General features: G+C 35.3%; 1 protein-coding gene across 1 annotated transcript in view; it reads left to right on the top strand.

Annotated features, from left to right (window-relative positions):
• LOC145675475 (pentatricopeptide repeat-containing protein 2, mitochondrial-like) overlaps window positions 1-20386 on the top strand; it is a 39533-nt gene extending 19147 nt beyond the window's left edge. Inside the window, exons 5-8 of the mRNA XM_081745914.1 lie at window positions 2854-3042; window positions 5498-5608; window positions 13567-13674; window positions 19730-20386. Coding sequence (XP_081602040.1) covers window positions 2854-3042; window positions 5498-5608; window positions 13567-13674; window positions 19730-19909 — 588 coding nt within the window. The 3' untranslated portion in view covers window positions 19910-20386. The remainder of the gene's footprint in view (window positions 1-2853; window positions 3043-5497; window positions 5609-13566; window positions 13675-19729) is intronic.
• Window positions 20387-24139: the final 3753 nt, after the last annotated feature.

Here is a 24139-nt window from a genome sequence, read left to right as displayed (position 1 = left end):
ACATGAAAAGAAGATAAAAGTCCTCTTGAATGTCACGAATCATCTCCTGAAGTATGTGCGCAACTTTATGTCCCGTTCCAATTGTCAGGATTCAATTTTCGTTTCAAAGTTGGTACTCCTGTCACTCGAACACGACGCAGAATTCGACAACATGTAACAGAACTTTTTGTCTTCTTTTCATGTCACGAATCACCTCCCGAAGTATATGCACATCTTTCAGATTCACCCAGTATGTAGAATCAGGGTGTCTACTGGTCATGAAAGTCATGAAAGTCATGAAAAAGTCATATATTTTGCTTAGTGGTCATGAAAGCCATGAAAAAGTCCTTTATTTACCCAACTGGTCATGAAAATCTGAAATCTCAGAGTATATTTTTATACTTCATACTTTTATACCTCATACTGCATGTACTGAAACAGTTGTATCAGGTCAGTAATTGTGAGAATTTCTCCCACCAGTTAGTGCTGGCTAACTGGTACTTTACTGTCTTCCTAGCTGCTCCCCATTTCATCTTCTAGTCTCTGTAATACAGTAACAACTTTTTACTGTCCAACTTTCTGATCTGCTATTTCTTTACTTCTAAGAAATGTAAATTGTGTATTTTTGGGACTTTAGACTTATGCAAATAATATTATTCGTTTGAGTTTGCAGATTTAAAATTTGATGATCTATTTTTTTAAAACGAGTTTCTTTTATACTTTGTTTTGTCTTTGGGCAGTTCTCTGAGTGCTTAATTTCAGACAAATTTCTGCTAGATGGATAATTATACTCAGAATTAAAACTTCAAATACAGTATAGAGTGATTCACTGGTAAGAGCAGGCCCGTATTTAGGTAAGTGCTACTGTGCTCGAGCACAAGGCGGCAGAATTTTAGATTCTTTCTTTAAGATTCACAATAAGCGATATTTAAGACTAGCAACCCGCATAGTTCCGTGCAAGCACGAGAAAATATGTTAATGTTTTTAATTCGCTCTAATACAGTAGTTACTAATTAGCTATCTTATCTGAAAAAGTCATCTTCTCCTACCCCCACCCCAAGGGGTGACGATGAACTTGAACATCATGAAAACTGATATCGTTAAACTCAGAGACCTCGAAAACTATGAATTTAACTTTAATATCGGTCATTTTTGATTACTTTTAAAATCTCGCCCCCTCCCAACCTTACTCCTAGAGAGTGGAGTATGACCTTGAAGTTGAATTGGATTAAAATGTCACTATTTATCTCAGCGACCCCTAAAATTATGAATACCTTGGAAAGAGCATAAAAGTATATAAAAGTATCCAGACTCTATGTAAACTAATATAATTTTTTACATATAAAGCGTTATGAAATGTTTTTTTTACTAAACTCACTATGATCTTTAATTATGTGATAAGTTCAGTCTTCAATTATGTGATAAGTTCTTTAATTATGTGATATTCAATCAAGATGTCCATTTTTGTGTTCACTTTTTTTTTTAAGTTTTGATGTGATACTAGTATGCAGACTGTGAGAAAAAAATATTTGTAAAAGTACCCTTGAAAAAAGAGAAGAAAGAAGGCATCAGACCCCATCCAGGATGAAGGTTCCATTATGAACAAATTCAGTAGGTCTTATCAGTATGTTTATGTACGCTAATTTCAAATATGACACGATGGAAAAGAATTGTATATTTACGTAATCAGTCTTTTCTTGTAAACGAAAATTATAAATTTAGAATTCAGAGTACATAAAATGCAGATAAAAAACCTAGCTGAATGTAACGGGACTGTTCACAAGATTTTTTTAAATCTATAGAACCTGGTAAGCCTTAAACCCATACTTGAACCGCAATTAAAAATTTGTTTACTGCCTTTTAAATTGCTCTTGCATTTTAAAATTAGTTGTCAGCTAATCGACATTATGTACATTAGATAAATAAGAACATAATGTGATCTTCATCTTAACCGATGCACCACTGATGGTAGGGGTTTATTATTACTAATGGTAATTTTTTATCACCATGGTCATGAAAATTTGAACAAAAAGGTCATGAAAAGTCATGAAAAGGTCATGAATTTACTTTCTGGTATTCCAGTAGACACCCTGAGAATGCATAACATGCCTCGTTTTTGTATATACAGTCATGTCACGAATCACCTCCCGAAGTATATGCACATCTTTCAGATTCACCCAGTATGTAGAATGCATAACATGCCTCGTTTTTGTATATACAGTAAAATAAGATATTCTTTAACAAACAAATATGTTTCTATATTCTTTGAACATTATCTATGACTTGAATCTATTTTTTAATGGTATTGAGTATTTATCTTCATTATTTCGAGTTACATTTTAGTGCCTATTTTACTGCCTATTTTTTAAATTTTAAGTGCCTATTTGCCTGCCTATTTTGCAGGTTTTAGTGCCTAAACATCCGGTCTCTAGTAATAATGTTTTATTGAATGCCAGATACAAAAAGTTCGACTCATAAGTATTTTCAATAAAAAAAGTAAGCTTATACACTGTATTTAAAAAGTAAAAAGGAAGAGCATTCGACGGCTATGGGAATGGTGGAAGCCGATTAAATATTTTTTTTCTAAATCTAATCGTAAATGATAGTGTCGCGACTCAGGAAAACTTTACTCACTTAGTCATGGAAAATCAGGGAAATCAAGATCAGAATTTCAGTGTGAACCATAGAGGTGTTTTTCTCATTACAATGTGAACAACTATTCTTGCATTTAATTGCTAACAAGGTTTAGAATTAGTTTCAGAAGTAGGGATTTTACATTGGGTATGATTGAGAGAGAGAGCAACAGAAAAAAATTATCGTAAGTCTTATACTTGCTTAAAAGAAAATTGTTTGAATTTATCTTTTATTTTCCAGAACACACCAGAGAGTTTGAAGTATGCAATGGAATTATGGAAAGATCTGCAAGAAGTTGGCCATAATCCTGTGAGAAGATCAACAACTTTCGCTGCCGGATTAGCATTGAATCAAAACTCTCCTCATGTAGCACTTGAAATAGTATCTGCCGCGAAGCAGCAAAACTACGTAACTGTTAGAAATTTAAAGGTGAGTTGACTGTTTTACTATTGGTGGTAAAGGCTGGCAAACGTTAACAAATGAATACCGGTAATACATTCAGAATGTTCTATTAGTACTGTAGATGCTGATATAACACTTTTGATGCACTGTAAGACGTTTCATGTAAATACTCATGAAGGAATCGTGAAGGTTTGGTCAAAAGAGTTGTAACTATTGATATGAAGTATTGCGGAAAACATCAAAATACTCATAAGGAAACCGGTTCACTAATACCAGCACCATCATCACAATCATTATCTTCATCTAGCTGAACTACATTCTATTCACATATTTTTACCACAGTATGATGAGTATTTCACAACAAGCTTCCTAATTTTCTTTTAATTCTAATTCAGATGTAAATATAATTTGTTGATTTCTGTATCTCAGTAGTAAGTTAGGCTTCTCAACATCTTGTAATTACTTCAGAAATATTTCATTACTTCTTCCTTTATTTAGTAAGACAGTTTATCGAAACTTCAGTTTTTTCGTATGTATTTTCGATTCTGTACCCTACATTCCAAAATGTGTAAAACCTTTTGTTTGTATGTGTAAACTCGTAAAATAAGCTAACATTCCTTTCACCTATTTATATGTATTTATAATTAATTGATGAGGTGCCGATCTTGTTAATCTTCAATGTAAATTGAGTTAAAAGCTCTGTTTCGCATGAGCTGTAATTTATTTTCAACTAATAATCAATAATCTTCTTTGGTCTTTTCCAATAAAAGTAAATTTAAATATCCACCTATACATTTTTTGAAACTTAAGTAATTTTTAAGACATGTAAAGCAAAGATCTAAGTGATCAGTATATTTTATGCGTAATAACTAAACCTTGGACTTTTAGGTGCAAGCAAATTTCAAATTGGAAGTTCGTACAAACAAAACTGATTACATCATGTATAAGGATTGCATCATGTATATTTAAAAGTGACGAAAGAAATCGTAGAACACAATGTTATAGATCATAAGATTAGTGTGAAAATTGTTAAACTGTTAAAACAGGTAACATTTAACATTTCAATATTTTCTTCCTCTAGTCACTAAGGAAGGCTCGTGGTATGTGGATAGCATATGCTTCTTTGGCACGGGAGACTTCGATTTCTGGTGGACCTCGGTTCAGATTCCTCTTAAACTACAAGTCCATGACTCATATAGCCATGGTGCTAAACAGAGCATCAAAGTCCAAAGCAACCAACCAATCAACCCATCTGTCACTAAGTAAATATTTGTATGTGCAAAAGCTCTCAATCACATTATACCGGTTGGTGATAACTTTGGTCAGTTTGATGTTGTTACCTGCCTTTCCTTTCTATCCAATAGCTTTTGCGTAACGGGACTGCACTGAAGCGAAAGTAATGTGATGCAAGACATGCTCGGCGTTCTTTATTTAGTTATTATAGAAATAAAATGCTGAAAAGGCGCCAAAAAAGAGTTTTAAAAAGTGCAAAAGATTATGACAAGAATTAGAAATTTAGGTGCAACATTTTGGTTAAAAAAAAAAACTGCAAAACAATTGCAAATTTTGGTTAAAATAGGTGAAAAAAGTACAAATTTAAAGTCACAAGTCCAGAAAATTGTTAAAAAACAGGTAACTTTATTATTTGTAAATGAGTATGGATATCCGGTCAATAAGCATTAGTAAGACTCGTGAATATAGGGTTAGCGTATGCGCCCTCGATGTGGAACACTTGGGTTCGATTTCCAGTGGATACTCATGTGATTCGGACTCCACGTTAAGCTGTACGTCTCGGTCTAAACGGGACACCCAACTCAAATTAATCTTTTCGTTTAGTAAGTAAATATTTTTATATTCAACAATACCGATGGTGATAGCCCTGATTGGTAAGTTTAGTGTAGCTACCTCTCTCTGCCTTCTATTCGATAGCTCTCGCTCAATGAGACTGAGCAGAAACGAAGGCAATGCGATTCCGTGTTCTTTAATTATTATGGGGGGAAAATGCGGAAAAGGAAAAAAAAGAAATGAGTTCCAAAATTGACGACATTGAGAAAAGGAGCAAAAAGGTGCTTGGGTGGGATTTAAAAAAAAAAAAAAAAAAATGAAAAAATGTGAAACCTAAACACGGTTACAAATATTCATTTTAAGATTTCCTTTGTAAGACAAGCTAATTTGGATTTTACGTTAATTAAATGAAAAAAGATTCAGCTCCTAAAACTCCTAGCCCTAGAGATATTGAGAATGTGTAGGACATGCTAATTTGGGCATAGAAAATGTGTAGGACATGCTAATTTGGGCATTTTAATAGCAAAAAAAAAAAAAAAAAAAAAAAAAAACCTAAAGTTTAGCTTCTAAAATTTCTAGCTCTAGTAATGATATTGAAGAGAGAAGAAAAGTTGTTTCCTTTTGTGTATTTCTTTGGTGTTTTAAGAGCAATGTAAAGAGCACGTGTTACAGAAGAGAATGTTTTTTTCTTTCGTAGATAGCGGCGTTATCTGATTTAGGAAGACCAGAAGATGCACTTCCTATTCTTAGAAGTCTTCTCGAAGTTGATAGTCCAGAGCAGAAAAAGCAGACAGTTACTCAGGATGTGGTTAGTTGATTTACTTACTTAAATTCATGGCAAAAAAAATAATAGTTCAACTAGCTGAACCTGCGCTCTCTACACAGCCCATCATTCACATATGAGTATGAATCTCCTAGACATTGCTCACAACATTTGTACATGTCCCTTTACAGACACAAGTGAAAGACGTCTTTGATGATTTAAAAAAAAAAATAAATAAATAAAAATAAACGGCAAGGAGTATCAAAAAGAGGAGATCTTTTCGATTATTTTTTCTCAATATCTTTCACCGTTTGCAAAATTTAAGCCTACTTCCGCTTGGAGTTTCTAAGTCATGTATGACCAGTGTTTTCTTTCTTCTTGCATGCAGTATGTAATAAGCAAATACGTTACATACATAATTAATTATAATGTCAGTTATATATGGTGTTCATTGGGCAAAACACTCCAAAAATAAAGATTTATCTTAGACTGGAGAAATGGTTATCCTTCCTTTTTCAGTGGTATTTAGCCAGGAAACAAACGCTTGAGACATATTCAACCCGTATATATAACAGTGTAGTGTTGAAATGTATAATGCGTAGGATATGATGATTTAGTTTTTTTTTTTTTTTTTTTTTTTTTTTTTTTTTTTTTTTTTTTTTTTAAATTTCAACACTTCCAATGTACCCGTAAAAATGTAATAAACAAATAATGGCCATATTTTTTTTAAATATTCAATTATAACTGAACAATCTATGAAAAATTTCCAATCGATCAGTGAAAACGTCATCTTTCTAGAGGCTGTAGTTTCCGAGATCTCATTGTCGAAAGGATTGGCCGCAAACATATAAACATACTTTAAAAGAAGTCGGAAGATGGAAGCACAACTCACATGCATTGATTTTAGAGAAGGCTTATTAAAGTACAAAGGCTCTGAACAATAATTTTATATCATAAACTTTATGAAAAAGATATAGTTAACTAATTTAGACTATTTAAAGTACAAATACTCAAAATGTTTGTCTCTGTTAAACATGAAATCACACATAACCGTAAATGAAAGATTTGGAAGTTAAAGTTATATTGTGGAGCTCAGTCGCTTGTAATTGCTATTGTAGCATTTTAATAGATAGATACTAAACCTATTAAATATTAGGATATCCGATCAACTTGTAGTAACTCAGTGTAACTAACATGGTATTTTATTGTAAAACAGAAATATTTAGTATCTAGCTGAACACAGCGCATCATTCACATATGACCATGACTTTCCTTGTAATTCATCACAACATCTGTACTGTACATGTTCCTTCATAGACACAAGTGAAGGACGAGCCGCGGTGGCTTAGTGGTAGAGCGTTCACCTCTGGTGCATGGGGTCCCTGGTTTGATTTTAGCTCGTGCCAATTGAACTTTGTTGTGAACAAACACCGTGTGCATGGGTTTTCTCGGGGTTCGCCTGTTTCCTTCCATTTTCTTCATTTCCTCCATTTATCATAATACCGTCTCCTTTAGCCTAGCCGGCATAACTCTGGGACGTAAAACTTGAAGATATCATTTTCATTTTTACAAGTGAAAGACATCTTGATAAAAGTTGGTAAGAGATATCATAAAGAGGAGATTTTTTCGATTATTTCTTCAATATCCCACACCGTCCGCAAGATTTGAGCCTACATCCAGTTGGTGTTTCCAATTCATGTATAATAAGTGATTTCTTTCTTCTTGCATGCAGTATGTAATAAGCAAAAACATCACACACACAATTAATTATAATGTCAGTGATGCATGGTGTTCAGTGGGCAAAACACTCCAAACAATAAAGATTTATATTAGACTGGAGAAATGGTTATCCTTCGTTTTTCATTATCATTTGGCCATAAAACAAACATCGAAGAGATATAGTAACCCGGTATACAAATGTGTGATATTGGAATGTATATCTCGTAGGATATGATACTTTACTTTTTAAAATCTCAATACTTCCAGTGTACCCTAAAAAATGTAATAAAGAAATAGCGGCAAGTTTTTTTAATATTCAATTAGAATTGAACAATCTACACATAATTTGCAATCGACCAGTGGAAACGGTATGTTTCTGGCACTTGTGGTTTTCAAGATCTCATTGTCAAAAGAATTGAACACAAACATATAAACCTAGCATTTTAATATATAGATAGTTAGACAATGGTTTTGTATAAACTGAAAAATTTATTCAAAATTTTCTTTCGTGTTAAGACTCTCCGCTAAGCTCACCTTACTTTTTTAAATTTTAATTTTATTGAATAAGTTAAAAACAATGAAGGATGTCAAAAATGTAGAGAGTAAGCCAAGTTGAATCTACAAAATGCTATTCAATACACCGTTTCCAAACTTTTGTTTATTTTTATTAAGACAAGGAATTTGAGTTCGAAATTTATGGCGTCATAATTGTCGAGCTTCCAAATATACAGGGTGTCTCAAAAGTCCCTTGACATAGGGTGACTGTTATTATCAGTTACAACAAAATGTAAGAGGGGGAACCGTCTCCAAATATGATGTTTTCAATCTAAAGTGAAGGATTTTTTTTTTTAAATCGGGCGAACCGTTTGGGCTGGAACGTCTTTATGCGCCCAATATTAAATGTAAATGCAACGTTGCCATTTACGTAGACCCACAACATAAATGAATGAAGTTAATGTCTTTTACGCTAACATGTCGATTTTCAGCCCCCATTTCAAACAGTAACTTCATTTACTTATGTTGTGGGTCCAGGTAAATGGCAACGTTGCATTTTCATTTAACACTGGGCGCATAAAGAGTGTACAGTCCAGTGTTAAATGATTTAAAAAATTATCGTCCAATTTAAAAAATTCCTTCAGTTTAGATTGAAAACATTATATTTGGAGACGGTTTCCCTTTTTACGTTTTGTTGTTGTTGTAACTCTGATAACAACAGGGTCAAGGGACTTTTGAGACACCCTGTATATACACCAGACGAAAGACCTTGAAAACAGATATTAGTGCATATAATAGCATTTTACAGATTTTGTCACTTTCTAAATTTTTTAATATTCTCCATTGTCTTTAGCTTATTCAAAGCGCCACGATGACTCAGTGAGGTAGAATGCTCACTTCTTGTGCGTGGGGTTTCTGGTTCTATTCCAGCACGCGCCAGGTGGGCTTTGTAGTAAACAAACACCGTGTGCGTGGGTTTTTCGAGGTTTCCTACCACTTTCTTCCTTCCACCATATACATTCAATTTCATCATCACTATTCCCCGTAGCCTCGGTGTATAAAAGGGGGAATGCAAAATTAGAAATTTTGTGTAACTTATTTACTAAAATTTAAAAAAAGTAAAAATTAAAAACAAAAAAGGAATTAGCATAGAGCCTTAATTTTCCTTTCATATATTCCCTTATGGCCACCTGAGCATGAGATATTGCCTACCTGAGCCATAGCCGTATTTTGATCTAATCAGTGGCGAATGAAGTGAACACTCGATATAGCCAGGGGTACATTGGCATATCGGTCATTTGTGCTCTCCCTGCTGTACTAAATCCCCCCAAAAGACATATTTAACAATGAAAATAAAATGAATATATTTCTCTTAAATATTTACAATACTTTCCTGGAATAATACACAAAATAATTCTCGTATCTTGTGAATATTTGTTGTAGTTTACAAGGCGCGTGCAGGGTTCAATAACCTAAAGTTATAAGTATATTGCCTGGGTCCCATTTGATACTGTTTTGTGTAATTGTGTTCAATCTTGTACTTGACCGTCTGTTTTTCTGGCTTTGTAATACGCAGATACAGGATGGATCATTTATCGTGATACGGCCTTGTAACTTTTAGACTAATAGGTACAAAACGCTGAAATTTCGTACCATGCAGATATTGACAAGGAACATTGTTTGACATTCTCTGCTATACAATCATCTTAAGTGTTGCCATCCCAACATAAAGTTGTATTTTTTCAAATGGCATTATGTCAAATTATTACATATTTTAAATCTACATGTTAAAAGAAAACGTACAATACCAAACTTTTATTCAGCGTTGCAAACTAAGGACGCTACAGTATCGTTAACATTAAGAAAATAAAATAAAATAAAAATTGGAGGCTTCTATCACAGTAATAACGTAAATGAGACGGATAAAGCAGTGCACATCAAGTATCTTAATGTCGGATACTACGGTCATCATGACATATTTCGAACAAATAGAAACAGTTACAGGAAATTGATTTTTTTAAGGACTTTATTTATTTTGCCCAGCAACATTATAGAAACATAGTTTGGTAGGTGTAATTACAAGTTGTCGGAATTACATAATTTTAAGCGATGTTAGAAACGTTTTCCAATATTCATCAAATCTCAGGAACGGTTTGAGATATCAAATTGCTCTAAACGGCAGCCCCCTGTTGAAAACCATCTGAGAGATTGGATGCAATAATTATTTAAGCAGTTTTTCTAAAACAGGCTTTTGAAAAAAGTCAAATTTTCAATTCTTTGTAACTTTGTTCCTATTCAATCGAAATTCGTCATATCATGATCATAGCATTAGACACTAAAGTACTTCGGATGTGCATTGTTAAGTCCGCCTTACTTGCACCATTATTGCTGTAGAAGCCTCCAAAATTTGGTTACTTATAATACTTTAGCGTCCTTAGTTTGTAACACTGAATAATAAATGTGACTGAGGCCGAGCAGCAAGCTAGATTTACAGGAACGACTACAAAGATCTAAATTGTCACTGTTGAGTACCTGATAATGTCAGCAACGCCAAATTACACACAGTTATTAGTAATGACATGTTATGCGAAAATGCCAGATGTTATGAGTTACAAGGACCTCCGGGGTTGAGATATGAATACCCTCGAAGTTCGTTTTTCGTGGTTTCGTGGCTGACTCACTCACTGATACAAATGTTTGGTATGTTCCCGACTAGCCAGAATTATGAAATCCTGCACATTGACAGGGGATCATTTATATCTCCAGCAAATTCCAATATGTCGGCTACCACAGCTAATGGGGCAAGACAGCATCATCAACCTCCCAGATTATCCTTTGTATGGATTGAAATGGCCATTTTCAACAAGAAAACTGTTGATTATAACTAATAGTGTTAGCAGCTAAGTTACACGGTTACTAGCAGGCCTATATTAACGTTGGAGCAATCACTCCAGGGCCCCACGAACATGGTATTTGTCCACCACAATCTCACATGGCACGAACCAAGATTGAACGAGGAACTCTACCATGAGAGGCGAGCGCTTACCAAAACTACCAAAACCCTTGTGGCCCGTCTGTTTACCTATAAAGTATTCTGTTCTGGAAAGCTATTAACTGCGAGAGTTCATGGCCAGTTCGTACATGTCCCCCCCCCCCAAAAAAAAAAAAAAAAGAAAAACGTATCTTTCGTGTAAATTGTGGAAAATGTTGAAAATTCCAACATTTCGGGTACCACTGCTATCGGGGAACAGCGCCATCAACCTCCCAGAGTGCCCCTTTTGTACAATCGAAATAGAAAAAAAAAAAAAAAAAAAAAAAAGTGGAACTAATTACCACAAAAATGATTTTTGCTTTAACGTCAATACTTCCAACCAGCGTATTAAAAATATACATAATATAATTATGTGAAATATATTTTTCGGCCGCCATTTTTAAAAAGTGGTGCCAAAATTTTAAAATGATAATAATGTTGGGTATCAAATTACAGGAAATTTAATGCTGAACATGAATGTGATGATTGGTGTTATTGAATCTTATTTGAAACTATTTGCTGTAAAGTATACTGGAGTAGACTGTATAGAATGTGCACCAACCAGTCAAATTAAATCTACAAATGTTTTGATATTCCAATCCAAAAACACCGTGTCAGGAAACAAAACTAGGTTCCAAACTGTACAAAAAGTTACGTTAGCAATAGAGCTGAATTTTCCAGCCAAGGTAAGTCATGATATCGATTCTGCCAAATTCTTGAAATAAATTTCTTCATTCTGAAAGTATTTGAAGAACTTGGCCAACTGGTTACAACAGATCAAAACTTACTTTGAATGAAGAATTTGGTTGTATTGATAATAACCAGTTGGAACAAGATTCGACGATGTGGATGGAGTGAAATTGGCTGTCAAGACATGGTGCAGACAACAAACACCAGTGTTTTACCAACATGGATTTGACAGTTGGGCTCAGCGTTGGCGTAAATGCATTAAACTGAACGGTGATTATATGAAACAGTATACATATGTAGAAAAGGTTTCACTATGATGTATAGTTTATATTGATTGATGCGTATTAAAGATCTGGGATAGCACGAGACACCACTTAGACTACTTGGCAGAATCATATTATGAATTAACCTTGACTGATGATTTGGCTATATTGATAAGATAACTTTACTGTTTTGTACTTGTTTGGAACGAGGCTTTCTTTTCTATTTTAAAATTATAACTTTGTATTGGAGTGGCAACACAGTTAACGTGGTGATAACGCGGATATGTCAAACAGTATCCTTTTGTCGCTTTTTTTTCGAAATTATAATAATAATAAAAATAAATGAACCACAATTACAATTTTGCAATAAAATTCTTGGGTAAGTTTTAGCATGAAATTGAACTACTTTTCTTAGTTACAGTAAAACAGAGAACATTTTCTACAATATATTTTAATAGTTATGTATATCCAGTGTCTATATGAGATCATGATACAAAGATCGGTAAAAAATCAGTCCATAATCCACTGCAGCTTGGTGAGTATTAGAAAAGTGACGTTTTGTAAATAGAAGCATTGGTCTTTTGGAAATATCACTCAATATATGGTCCATTTGGTTCGCTTTACTGCATCACTTTTACACACACCCAATGAACTCGTTACGTCGAAACTATTTCTCACGCAGATGAGCTTGCAGTCGTCTCAACAGATAGAAATCGCAATGGCTAGGTCAGACTGTGTGAGGGTTCTGGCACCACCATCCATTCCAGTCAGCCAATGTTCTTAAGATGATTACACATATTCTTCCTGATTTGCATCACCTCCTTTGTTGAGAGCCGTGGAATCTAGCGAGCACAAATTTTTCTGTATCCCAATCGCTGGATTAGTTTTAACACAGATCCTTTGCTGTACCTATGTACTCCATGATCTGTCTTGTGTTGTATGGTTCTTCTTCTTCTTGTTGTTCTTCTTCTTCTTCTTCTTCTTCTTCTTATTATTATTATTATTATTATTATTATTATTATTATTATTATTATTATTATTATTATTATTATTATTATTATTATTATTATTATTATAGAGTTTCTCAATGACTAATCGTTTTCGTTGGTTGTGATGATTGACAGTCTACCTGGTTGTGGATGCTGCATCACTACGCCAAAATCTCTGAAGCCATTGATTGACACAGATTACTTAGATTCATGGTGCTGTCCTCATAGACAGGTAACAGCTTTCTGTGAATCGATATTGCTGAGCTATCCTCGGATTTGAATAGGAGTTCGGTCACTAAACGTTAGCGTGGTAGAACGTCACGTTGATCCTCTATAGTAGTTTGCCTGCTACAACAGAAAATTAAAATTCGATATAGCTTAGGTGGTAAATGACCAATGCTCTACCCACAAACTTTCATTCCTCTAGTACTTCCCATTATCGAGCTACAGTGGATTGTGGCTTACTTTTTGATGACGTTTTTATAATTAATGTACAGTCGTACATTGTATACTTCATATTTTGGAAATTTCTGACTAAACTCCTACGAGATTTTAACAAAATTTCTTTCAAAATTTGAGAGAAAACAATGTATGATAATGCATTATGTCATCATCTGATATATATGTTGAATATATATATTGTTTTGCAAAAAATACTCTTATAATTGGTTTTATTATTATCGGTAGGAATTCGGTACCTTTTGTATTGCGATTCTCTCAAAACCATTGGTGATATTTAAGAATACAATTTACTGGTGTTTTTTAATATTGACTCTTCTGTTATCAGATATTGACATAATTTTGTGTTCTTTTTAGATGGACAAAGTAAGAACAGCAGTAGAGAGGCAGGGCAACAAAGAAATCGAGCGTGATTTTCTGCGGATAGAACAAGGGTTGCTTGAATCTGAAAATATTAGCAGTGAGGTAAAGTATAAAGGCTTTTGAATTAATTAACGGATAATACTTCTTAATGTATTTGTTTATTCATTCACCAAGTTCTAGATACAATTTGTAGTGTCACTTTTTGCTGGAGATGTTAATAATGAAAGATGGAAACATTATTTTGGAAATAAATCAAACATATTTACATGTTTAAAACAATGATTTTTAAGGTAACTGTGGATAAAACCTTGAAAAATCATAATGTTTGGGCGCATAATTCGAGCCCTGAATTTCGTAGCTACTGAATAACCATTCATAGGTATATAACCTCGTTCTGTAAAATCATTCATTCTACAAATATTGGTTCACAATTCCAAATATATGGGAAGAGACACACTCAGGAAGAGACTCAAATTCACACAAAATGATCACTTTTTATTCAAGTATATATATTCCATATATATATGTAAGTAAATGCAAGTGGTGATGAAATTAGCTTCATATAGATAAATTATATAACAATTTTGTCAGATTAACAACTGGTGATGGAATTAGCTTTATATAGATAAATTATATAACAATTTTGTCAGATTAACAACCACTACTAACCTTTTTTTATATAGCTCTTCGATTATTTAATGTCCCGCGAACATGCTTCAAGGCTAAGGGAGACTATGAAAATGAGTTGGATGATAATAGTGGAATAAAGAAAATGGGAGAACTCCGAGAAATCCAACATATACCTGTGTTCGTCTATTAGAAAGTCCACTTGACGGGAGCTGGAGTCCTAAGTACTAGAGTGAGCGCTCAACCATTGATTGCGATTTTCTGTCACAAAAAATCTTCAACTTTTCTCTTCGCAAACAAGGCATTTGGGTCATTCCATGTCAGTTCAATCATTCATTGCACTCACCGAAAGCAATCTTCATTGTATCTGGCAGGAGTTTACTGTAGTAAGGAAATATAGCAAAATTCTAGATCTTTGGTTGCATATTCCTAGGATACAGCCCGTTAGTTTGTCAGCTACCTATAACAGCTATGATTAATACTGACTGCACAGTGAAGCAAAAATAAACATAAAAAATGGATGAAAGTAGCTAGAACCGTGTTTTTTTTGTCATGATGTTCAGTTTACTTTGTAGTACTGTGTGTACTGTTATTTGTGGAATTAGATAATTTAGCTATTGAAATATAAATGTTAAAATATTTAAATTAGGGGAGAAACGAGTGAATATATAATGTACGTAAAAGTTAATTCTAGTTTCGAAATAGTTTATTGTTACATTACAGGCACGTTTTAAAATAATCTTTAATAGAGAAAATAATAATATTGGAGAAATAAGAGGATTTTGCGAGAAAATTTATTTTTTAATATAGAGTGAGTCAAAAATCTTTTTGCAGAGGCGCGGAGGCTCAGTGGTAGAGCGTTCACTTCTGGTGCATGGGCTTCTTAATTCTATCCTAGCTCGCACCAAGTGAGCTTTGTGGTGGACAAACACCGTGTGTGTGGGTTTTCTCGAGGTTCTTCCGTTTCCTCCCACTTTCTTCATCCCACCATTTCGTTCATTTCTCATCATCACCGTCTTCTTCAGCCTAGCCGGCATAACCGTGAGGCGAAAACTTAGATTTCATTTCATTTCATTTGAAAAGTGTTTGGACATCCTTTTATTTTGAAACCTAAGAGGAAAATGTGAAATGTCTTAACTGAGATGTAGTAGTAGAATGAGGGCTACAAGTTATATAATACATGGTGACAGTGGCTACCATATTAAAATCCACTGTCGTGAATGCAAGTTCGAAATTTTAAATGGGAAGAGAAACATGTCACGTATCAAATAACACTTGCATGAGGTCAGGAATCCAAAAGTGCAGTTGTTCTTTTTATATCTTGTGTGGTTTGCACTTCATGAATATTTCAGGGTTGAAAATCACCTACCAACGGCAAGCTACAACACGTTTTGTATGGTGACCATCCGGAGTGTGAGGTCAGATGATATGGACGATGATGATAAAAACAAGAACATAACCGAATGTAGTTTTGTAAAGAAAAACAATGTAATTTCTTTATATGGAACAATGCCTTGGAATGTAGTTTAAAAGAAGGAACCATTGGTGAGAATGTCAGTGGTGCTTATTGCACCGTCTAGTTCAAATACATCATCGAAAGAAATGAAGAACGAGTACTAATGCCCCATTCAGCAGTACAGATATGAGACAGGAACAATGGGCCAAATGGTATTGTCTATGCTGTGGTTCGGGGTCAGGTGTGTGTTTTGTAGTACATGGAAACGTCCTTGTCACTAGTTGTGAGTTCAGCGATGTAGGATGTGCTGGATTTGCTCGAGATCATATTTTTAAGCGCTGAAAACCACTATGCTGTAGGAAAAATGTTGTGCTGTCGTATGTGGTATACGCCGAGAGATACCCCAATAACGTAAACCAAGCCAAGAATTGCTCGTGGACCTCTTTAACCGACTACAGGAAGCTGGAAATATAACACTTCGTTGTCGTACGAGAAAGTAAACCAATGACTGGCATGTCGGGTAAGGTTATTGCTCTAGTTGGTGTCTTAGTAGATCTCTACGTTTGCAGACGTTCTATCGCAAGGGGTTCTGGTCTGAGTCAGGTAATTGTTCATATTCCCCACCGTCACAAGTTTCATCCGTATCATGTGTAAGTCCACCATGAGCTACATGAAACGATTATCATTTTCGTCAACAACTTCGTGAATGGCTATTAGGCCAGAGTACCCCTATTTGTCTTGCGTCTTGTTTTCGGATGACACAACATTTACTAGTCATGGACAAGTAAATCTCCGAAACATGCATTATTGGTCTTTTGACAATCCTCATTGTTTGCGTCAGGTGGAACAACACTGTCTATGGAGTGTAAATATGTGATGTGGAATAGTGGGCCAACATATCATAGGGCCATTTTTCATTGAAGCCATACTAAATTCCCGAAAGAGTGTCTACTTAATAAGTAACAACCTTCCATCGATGTTAGAAAACTTCCACTCGAGATCAAGACGAATATCTGGTACCAGCATGACGGCTGCCCAGTCCACAATGCACGTCTTAACGATTGCTTTTTCATCGTTGATTTGCAATAGGGGGACCTGTCAATTGGCCAGCCCGTTCTCCCGATTTAACCTCTTTAGATTTTCTGTAGGGAATACTAAAGAACGACACCATTTACAAGGACATACTAGGTTGGTGCGAGTAAAATGTCAGTTTTAATGTTTGATGGGTAACTCCTCTATCGGATTGTCTGATGAAAACTGGACCTGCTACGAAAATCGTAGATGATCAGAACAGTGGTTGGATCTTGATCAAGTCCAGGGCAGTTTCTGAAACCCTTAGAAAGTCTTGATAGTATGGTGATCTATGGTAGGATTGATCCATTTTGTCTTCCTGCGTCGTAGCGAAATCAGCACTACGAATCGTTACAGTACTGAACTCCGTGAAATCTAACGCAACTTTGCTCATAAGCATCAAAAATGTTCAAAAGACAAGATGTCCTCATATTGCACGTCGTTCAAAGAACTTTACAGACCCTCCATGAGTTTACAGTTTAAAATCTTTTCTCATTCATATTCTCCTGAATCTCTCCCACCGACTATCATTTCTTACGGCATCTCGAGAACTTCTTCCATTTCCTTCCCAGATCGGGTTGTGCAACGTGTGGTTGAGTACTGGCTCATGTCGTTCGCCACGGAACCCAATCATTGACTGAAAGGGCCGCGGTGGCTCAGTGGTAGAGCGTTCTTCTCTGGTGCTTGGGGTCCTTGGTTCGATCCCAGCTCGCGCCAAGTGAACTTTGTAGTGGACAAACACCGTGTGCGTGGGCTTCCTCGGGGTTCTCCCGTTTCCTCCCATTTTATCATTCCACCTTTTTATTCATTTCTCATAATCACCGTCTCCTTTAGCCTAACCAGCATAACAGTGGGACGTAAAACTTAAAAAGATTTCCAATCATTGAGGGAAGGCAGAAGTGTGTGATTATAGAAGACTATTTGGTTAACCAGGTAGTTTCAGTTTTTTATTTTATTTTATTTTTTTTTTTTGGGGGGGGGGGGGGGGGCAATGACGCACCTAATGTGAACATTTCACTTACATCAACTTAATACTGACTCCTAGTAATATGAAACCCCGTATCATTGCAGCGTGTTCTACCATTTCGATTGAAATGCTATAACATGCAGCAACCCTTACATGCTGGAGTGGAGATTTGTGAAGCTAATGGACATTATTTTAAACATAACCTATGAATGTGTATATTGTTGAGAACATTAAAACATCGTTTGGCCCATGGTGCTTGTCTTAAGTGGGGCATCATTAGCACTCATCCTTGGATTCTTTCGACTATATTTCTTAGGCTTCTTTTAGACGGAAGCATTTATCGTAGCATTTCTCGTAGCAGTTTTGCTGCCAAAAATCTCGTATAAATTCTATGGCATCAAAAGTATATGGTGCTAAGCATCTTGTTGTGGCAGAGCAAACAGATCACTGGAGAAGAGCGTAATTATGGCTCCGAAACTAAAGCGTGAGGTAGCTAAAGCGGTTGTAACAACAGTTCTCGCCGGTTATATTAAAAACTAAAACAACAAAGAAGTATGTGAGTAAAGACCATCCCTACTCCAACTCATTTTTCTTTATACTACAATTCAATTTCCCACGCAAAATAAAGAACATCAATATTTGGCACAAAATCTTTCGCTTCCTTTTAACACACCACGGCGCTGCAATCGGACCAGAAATTCTGGGGAAAATGCTACGAATTAGAGCAAGTTCTATCGACAGGAAATGCCATAGCATAGGAAATGCTATAGCATTTGCTACTTTACACGGTAGGATATCGATGATACGATTTTTGCTACGATAAATACTTCCGTCTAAAACTAGCCTTAATGTTTTTGGATTACCTGTGCAATAAATACCATTGACTTTCTTACCACGGGTGTTTTCCTTTACGTAACATTCCAAGGCATTATTCATTCAACTTTTTGTTTTAATGGGCTACAAACATCAGTCCTTGTATACACATAGCATCTGTGAAAACAGCGCATCGATTATATCTTGCATTTCCGACCTATTCGCGGTACAAGTTTTGGGTGGATCAACCTGTGTTTTGAGAACTAGTATATTAGTTTATATTACTAAGACAAGTGGTTAGATCGTGAAGGTATTGTGAACTATTAAGAGTCATGAAATATACATAGCGCATGAGTAGTGTTATCTAATTGCATCATACACTCTTCCTTCGGTTTTACGGACCTTCATTTAACGGTTATGAAAAACAACAGACAAAATCTGGAGCAGCCGATTCAGTTGGGAAGTCCTAATTACTGTAAGATTGCGTAGTGTGTTTGATTAAAAGTATAGTACTGTATTAATCTTCTTTCTTTCGAAATGTAGTTATAGATATTAGCCACTACAAATGTAGTGTCGAAACTAACGGACACTCGACAACATCGGACCGCTGTTTATCCCTTTTTTATCCGTTGAAACGAGGAATGAGTATAATTTGAGTTCTATTGTATAAATGTATTGTAGTTTAGATTTACCGAAAACCAGAATATGTTTTAAAAGAATTTAAGATCGTACCTAGACATTAAAAACAAAAATTTAAGTTAAATTTGACATCAAACTAACAATGCCTAGAATCTGATATTATTTCATCATGTACAACACACATTTCAAAACTAATAGTTAGACGGGTAATAGAACGCTGATGTCGATCCAATACATCTTCACACACAAATTACAAAATAAAATTTGCAAGAGAAAATACTAGTATATCGCAGGCAGCTTCAAAGATACTTTTTGCGTAAATTAGAGTTCATAGAATTTCAATTGTGGCCTTACACGATAGAACTTGTGACTTCGCCATCATTTGGCAAGCCTTAAACTGCTACGCAGTGGCTGTTTCCAGTTCAAACAGAAAAAAAAAAAAAAAATGATAAATGCGATGAGAATAATTTCAAAATACACAGGATTTCTACCTATTAATAAGGAATCAAAAAATTAAAACGACTGTATCATTTGTTAGTGTATACTACTTATATTTAATGTGTATTCTTTCTTTTTGTGCATAGACGTTAGATTCCCACTTATGTTCAGAGATTACTGGCATCCCATTTTCATCTTCAAGAAGAGGTCAAACAATGCTTGCAGCCAGCTTTAATCAAAATGAACAGAGATTTCAGCGAACTTTTCGACCAGAAAGGACTCAGTTACGGCAATACCAAAGACCAGGATTAAGAGAACTGGAATGATTATAGTAGTGAGTGTATGACATAGTGCGAACGTGAGATGTATTAAACATAGCTCAAGAGAAAACGAAATTACTCTAGTAAACAGAGTAAAGCGTCTTAAACTGTGAATGCATCGTGGTTCGTAGGTTCTATTAGCGGACTATTTAACTACCGTTTATATTTTATTTAAGTAAGAAATTGAGTCATTTTTTGGAATATTGCTTTTTGTACTATATCATGGTTAAAAAGAAAGAAATTAAAAAAAAAAAAAATGCTGCTAGAACAGGTGCTTCAGCACCTCATTTCTACAAAGCGAAATTTTAGTTATGATGTGACCTGCATACTGTCTTTTAAGAGAGCAATAAAATTTAATTTTGAATAATGAAATCGATGTTGTAAGTTCTCGGTAACATTAAATATTATTTGAATTTCTGTATAGTAATTGTTACGGATATCTGTATAGACATGTCTGTAAAATAAACATTTCAGAAGTTATAATAGAGTGTTTCTAATACCTGCTTCCATAAAACACCAATGGACAATTGTGTCAATTGCTTAGTGTATGATGTTCTTAAGATACTCCTCGCATGTTAACTAATTAGATAATTTAACGTACAAGTACATTGGAATATTTGTCTGGGAGTATAAAGCGATATTTATTGTTTGTGAAAGAGAATAACAGAAACTCAACAGCGGCAAGTGTTCATGCATGCTTACATCTCTAGTTTATTTCCTCAGTTATGGTGTGTTACCTTTATATTCTCATACAAAGAAGAGCAGCAAAGCTTTACCAAATGAAGTCGATTCAAATACATTATTCCAACATTATATTTGAATTATGGGGCGTGAGATCAAGTATGATTTAGGTTATTTACAAAGGCATAGAAATCGAACTTCAAGAACTCACAAAATAGATAGCTTGAATTGAATATAATTTGACATTGTATATTAAATCGGTCGATATTTTCGAATTTGTGCTATGGTTCATTAGAGCAATATTGTAATATTGTGATACCTCATGTTCAAATAATATATATATATATATAATAATAAATAAGTAGCATGGGTATGAGTCATATCTTCATAAATTACATCGTAAATCAGTTAAAACGAAATTACACTGGTCAGCAATAGACTTCTGAGGGGAGAGCGAGATCAAGGTTTCAGGTTAACTATACAAGTTTCTTTTGTCTCCAATGTTATTTTTATGTTCTTGATTCATGCCCTGTTTACTCTTTCAGTTTTTCTTGTTCTGTTTCCTGGTTTGAATACCTATTTTTCTGAGTCGGCGATGTTTGCATATCATGTGAGTTATTTCCTTGATGCAAAGAATGCATGAATGTGAAGAATTTCGTGTATATTTTTATTTTCTGTTAAATGACTGATAATAACGAGGAAACTAACAATTTATTTAAAGTGAAAAGCTCTACAAGTACAATAAATGTAATTTATAGTTACCTGTTAACAGGTAACTGGTTTTCACATATTACGATATATATATATATATATATATATATATATATATGACTAGAAAATGCTCTCTGCATGTCAAAAATTAATATTTTTGACACAAAATGTTAGTGAATTTTAACTAGTGTTCACTTATTTTTAAAATTTAAACCAAAGCAAATATATCCTACACTAAGAAATCTGTGTTCTGACTTTCGGACAGTAGGAAAATCTTAGCTTATTGTCCAATACACTGACTAGGGGCCCCGCAGGAAGATCTAATTTACTAAAAACGAACCTACTTGATTTCAAGGTCACGATCAAGCGAAATTTTATTAGCTTCGACGCATCATCTGTTGGGAAAAGTGGTGACAAATATTGAATTAGTTGCATCTGTGGATAAAGTTTTACAGGTCCTGAAAGATTGTAATCTGCTCTACCGTCTCATAGGTAGAGCAAGTGGAACGTTTGCCCCAGACCTCTTTATATAGGCCTGTTCAAGAAAAGTAACACTATTAATATCACGAATGTTCTCATAAAGTTAACAATGGATACGTTAAAGATAACTGTGATGCATATTCGATTTAACCTTTAACAAGACGAAAGTTTGTTGTAAAATTCGTATGGACTGGGTATGAATTTTTAGATTATTAAACTTTATGCAGAGAGCTAGTAAAATAAAACACTACATATCAAAGGATTTCTGCAAGTGAATTCGCCGACAATCTATGATATTTTGTTACGACTGAAGCGATTGATCTTATCATTGTCGCACTGAATGCTACAGCACTGTTTACTCATGTTATATGACTCTTACACTAATATAACATTAACCTACCACATTCTCCTCACCATTCGTATTACAGCTCAGTGATGACGCTAGAAGGTCAAGAGGGCCAAGCGCCCCACCTCTGATGGCAAGACATTTTACCCAGATGTGTTGTACCTAGTTATATCAAATACTGTCACAACTTTGAATGTGAATAACACAGAGAGTATTAACACCAAGGAAATTTATTTTGGTCATGTTTTACATTGATATGTTGTACAACTGACTCACGAATCATTTTTCGAAATTTCCCCCCTTGGTTTTGATGGAGGCACGAAGTCTGCCCGGCCACTGGTCAACGGCATTATGCACCACATCCATGGGAAAATTGTTCACTGCTCGGGTCAAGGATTGTTTCAGACTGTCGACAGATGAATGCCGTTTATGGCAGACCTTTGCCTGAAGGACTGCCCAAAGTTTGTAGTCCAACGAGTTAAGGTCCGGGCTGCTACAAGGCCAATCAGCAGTAGAAATGAAGTCGGGGACGTTCCATGCCAGCCAGTCCTGGGTTGTTTTCGCTGTGTGGCCTGGAGCAGAATCCAGAGCTGGAAGGTCCACCTTTCTCCAGGGAACATGGTAGCAGACAGCGATTTCACTATAGGTGTTAGCACTGTGTCCTGGTACACCTTGGCAGATGTTTTAACACCTTGTTCGCAAAAATGCAGCTGGGTTGTGCCTCAATAGCTCACTCCCCAGCAAATCATCAGTGAGGCAGGATGATGTGCCCTCTGAACCCTTGGAGCTGCCTCAGCAGCTGCAGTAGATGACGTGGCATGCACACAGTCATTTTGGGCGTTGTAGGCCTGCTCAATTATGAACACCTTTTCGTCAGTGAACAGAATCTTCCTGTGCAGATTGTTGGCGTAACGCTGCAACAGTCTCTTTGATTTAAGGACCCTCTGCGACATTAATGTTTGAGTCAGAAAGTGACCAGTCTGCCTCTTATACGCCCATAAATGTAGGTCACTCCTGAGCACACGAGACATGGAATTTTTGCTAATGTTCATCTCAGCAGCCATCACACTTTGTGTTCGAACAGGATTTATTTGAATTCTTGCTGCGACTGCTTTCTGGATCTGCGGGGTTCGTACCGTTCGTGGTCTGCCACTCGTTGCGCGGTCAGCTGCCTTTCCAGTTTCTGTGTACCGCTGTATGGTGCGATACACGAATCACCTGCTGATTTGTAGAGGTTTCAGGAGGTTGAAAATCTCACCTGCTGTCTTCCCGACCTTGTGTAGTGCAATTACTGCTACACGATTTTCGTAATCGCCCCACTCCATTAGAACTCAGTACAATATCAACATATGTCATGAACAGTCAAACATTACATGCATCTTCTACTTTATACACAAATGGCAGCACTGTGCCACTCCGGATGTCTACAGCACCAGTCCAAACTTTGTGACAGTATTTATGATATAACTAGGTAGATTCAAGTAATATAAACTATTATTTTCAGTGTGCGAAAAAGCTGAATCCATATGAAACTATTCTTTCTGTCTATTACAGTTTTTGATCCAAGGAGATCAGAATTGAAATCGGAAGGGTTTTATATATATATATATAGGGATAAAGGAGAAAATGAAAGCTATTGGTACGATACTGAATCCATATAAAGAAACTACTCCTAATCTATTATCGAGTTCCTTCGTGGTAATCAATGTAAAAACCAAAATTCCTGGTGCGGTTTGAATAGAGGATAAAAATGAGGAAGTCTATTCTTGAGAGGCAGAAACCATTTCAATAAGCAGCTTCCCACTATCTTCACAGCTTTTTGTTCTGTGTTGAAACCGGAAATGGTTGATTTTTATCATTTTTGTTTCAAATGAAGGCTTAAGGAAGGAGATAAATTCATTTGTGAGACACTGAGTCCATACTAAAAAAACATTTCTTGATCTCTCTCACAGTTTTTGCAATGATCCCTGTCGGCTAATAAGACGATGGGCGGACAGATAAATCCTTTCTGTAAGACT

The sequence above is a fragment of the Thermobia domestica genome, chromosome 2, assembly GCF_964235325.1.
Source record: "Thermobia domestica chromosome 2, izTheDome1.hap1.1, whole genome shotgun sequence".
Taxonomy (NCBI): Eukaryota; Metazoa; Arthropoda; class Insecta; order Zygentoma; family Lepismatidae; genus Thermobia; species Thermobia domestica.
Note: the sequence above shows the minus strand (reverse complement) of the source record. Positions and strands in the feature narration are given on the sequence as shown.